Below are 2,500 nucleotides of genomic sequence, written 5' to 3' on the forward strand. Positions count from 1 at the left end.
GAGAGAGAGGGAGAGAGAGAGAGAGAGAGAGAGAGAGAGAGAGAGAGAGAGAGAGAGAGAGAGAGAGAGAGAGAGAGAGAGAGAGAGAGAGAGAGAGAGAGAGAGAGAGAGAGAGAGAGAGAGAGAGAGAGAGAGAAAGACAGATAGATCTTTGTATTTCATCCGACGGTTTTGCACGAAAGGAAATTATTATCAACAAATAAGTAAATTTGATAAGTTGACTAATGTTTTCTAGAAAGAACTCAATGAATTTCTACATCTTCATCCCATTTTCAGGAAAATGAAAGGAGTGATTGAACGAGGTATTCGAAATAGTCCTTTTATTGCACTCTTTTACGATATATTTGTAAAAACATCTTTATATACATCATCACAGATATGTTATCGACTAAAATACATTTGAGGAAGGGAACATAAGAAATAACAAATTTATAATATAAAGAGTGAATGAAAAGAAAGTGAGTATAGATATTGTAATGCATTAAGAGTACATCTTTTCCTAAACCCTTATCCTAATTTGATTAAATCTAAATGTCACCTGAAGAACATGAGTATAGTAAGGAAGATGAGCAGTAAGGGGGTGGGGTGAGGCATGTGGGCGTGGCTGACGAAGAAACCGTGACACTGGGCGGGCTGGAGAGCACGGACTTCTTCATCCGACGTGAGACCACCAACGCAGACACGGTATCTGCAAGAGGCGGAGGTGCTGGCTGAGCTTTTTTTTTTTTTTTTTTTTTTTTTGGGGGGGGAGACTAGTCGATTGATAATTCTGAGATAGATCTGGTGCGCAAATACTGCGTCCTACATAAAGGTAAATATACTAAAACACGTCTACCATTATCAGACAGCTATTAATTAGGAAACGCTGTGTAATTTCATCCAATACACGGGCTCACTAACCTTCCGCGAGGGACTTCGGAGAACCTCTGACGTCGGGCAGTGTATTCGAGGGACTTGCTTGACACCTCCTTCCCTGACGTCGTGTTGTAGACGGACACCTTGAAGCCGCCGACGTCCCCCCGCGTTGTCACATACCATGAGATGTCCAGCTTCTCCAGGATGTCGCTTTTCTCGCCAATCAGACGAAACCGGACGTCGGGGTTGACCTGTTGGACGCAAGAGGGAGCGAGTTACTTCACTTGTCTCTTTCTTATTTTTGCTGGAACATGACCAACATGATGGAATATGACAAATCTGATGTTTTGCGTGTAGGAAAAGAGGAAGGGTGGGGATGTAAAAAAAAGGTTAAAAGGAAAGAAAAGTGGAGAAACCAAAGTCAGTTCACGTCTGTTGAATCGTCCTTCCTCCTCCTCAATCTAAATGTCAGCAGCCTAAAGCTACTGGCCTTCGCCCGCTCTTACCTGGTAATCTTCAAAGCTGCGGCGGTTGTCAGAACAGCGCAGTTCCTGCTCGGAGATGAAAGGAATCGCCCTTCCCTTCAAGTGCTGCGGGGCGGCGCACACCACGTCGTTCCATGAACTCGAGTTAAGCCGCGTGTCCAACCAAGACCGAATTTTTCGCATGGTACAGTCACACTCCACAGGATTCCCGTTGTATCTGCAAGGTGGGAAGGAATTGTACATCTGGGTTAACTACTGATAAATAAAGTCATTGCAATATATTGTATAATATATGGATCACCTGTGTTTCATCATAAGTTTAAAATACATCTTACTTAATAGTAGTTCCATTGATGGCTCTGGGAACGAATTCGGGATAATAATGGTGGAGGTTATTGTTGGTAAGGTCAAGCATTGTGATGTTCTCGTTGGCCATAAACACCGACGCCGGTACGGAGATGAGGGTGTTGTTCTGGAGGTACACCTCCTTCAGCGCCCTCCCTCGCCCGAACACCCCGTTGCCAAGCGCCTCCAGCTCGTTGAAGGACAAATCAATGATTTCCAGCTTCGTGAGGTTCCCGAGGACGCCTGGTCGGATTTCGTTGAGGAAATTGTGCGACACGTTGAGTTTCTTGACTTTCTGCATACCGATGAGTATGTTCTTGTGCAACACGGGCATGTGGTTGTAGCTGAGATCGACGGTCTGAAGGTTGTAAGGGATCCACCGGTGGTAAGGGAACATTTTCTTGGACACGGTGCCGAAGGTGTTACGAGACAGGTTGATGTGTCGAATGGACCGGAGGTCGTCGAAGAGACCGTTGGTGCCGTTGTCGACTTTATTTAGGAAATTGTGCGACAGATCGATCGACTGCATCGACACGCATCCTCTGAAAGCTTCGTTGGGAATATGATGCAAAGCGTTGTGGGACAAATTGAGAGTGAGCAGCTGCAAAAGCCCATCGAAAGCTTGCTTGCTAATGTTACTCACGCCATTGTGCGTTAAACTGAGCGTGAACACGACCGGCAGCCGACCAAAAGCTCCTCTCGTGATGTTGGTAATGTTGTTGTGGTCCAGATAAAGGTGCTGCAACGTTTGCATCTCGCTGAATGCCTGCCAGGACGGGACGGTGATGGAGTTGTTGACGAGCCTCAGCACGCGG

General features: G+C 46.0%; 1 protein-coding gene across 1 annotated transcript in view; it reads right to left on the minus strand.

Moving 5' to 3' along the window:
- Positions 1–293: 293 nt before the first annotated feature.
- The window catches only part of LOC122254942 (uncharacterized), an 8,864-nt gene continuing 6,657 nt past the window's right edge, over positions 294–2,500 (minus strand). The window contains exons 5-8 of the mRNA XM_043018827.2: positions 1,676–2,500; positions 1,362–1,557; positions 901–1,106; positions 294–688 (exon numbers count right to left, since the gene is read on the minus strand). The exon at positions 1,676–2,500 is cut by the window's right edge and continues 887 nt beyond it. Of these exons, the coding sequence (XP_042874761.2) occupies positions 535–688; positions 901–1,106; positions 1,362–1,557; positions 1,676–2,500 (1,381 nt within the window). The 3' untranslated portion in view covers positions 294–534. The remainder of the gene's footprint in view (positions 689–900; positions 1,107–1,361; positions 1,558–1,675) is intronic.

The sequence above is a fragment of the Penaeus japonicus genome, unplaced genomic scaffold (genome assembly GCF_977035675.1).
Source record: "Penaeus japonicus unplaced genomic scaffold, GWHDUDI00000001_assembly GWHDUDI00000004, whole genome shotgun sequence".
In the NCBI taxonomy this organism is placed as follows: Eukaryota; Metazoa; Arthropoda; class Malacostraca; order Decapoda; family Penaeidae; genus Penaeus; species Penaeus japonicus.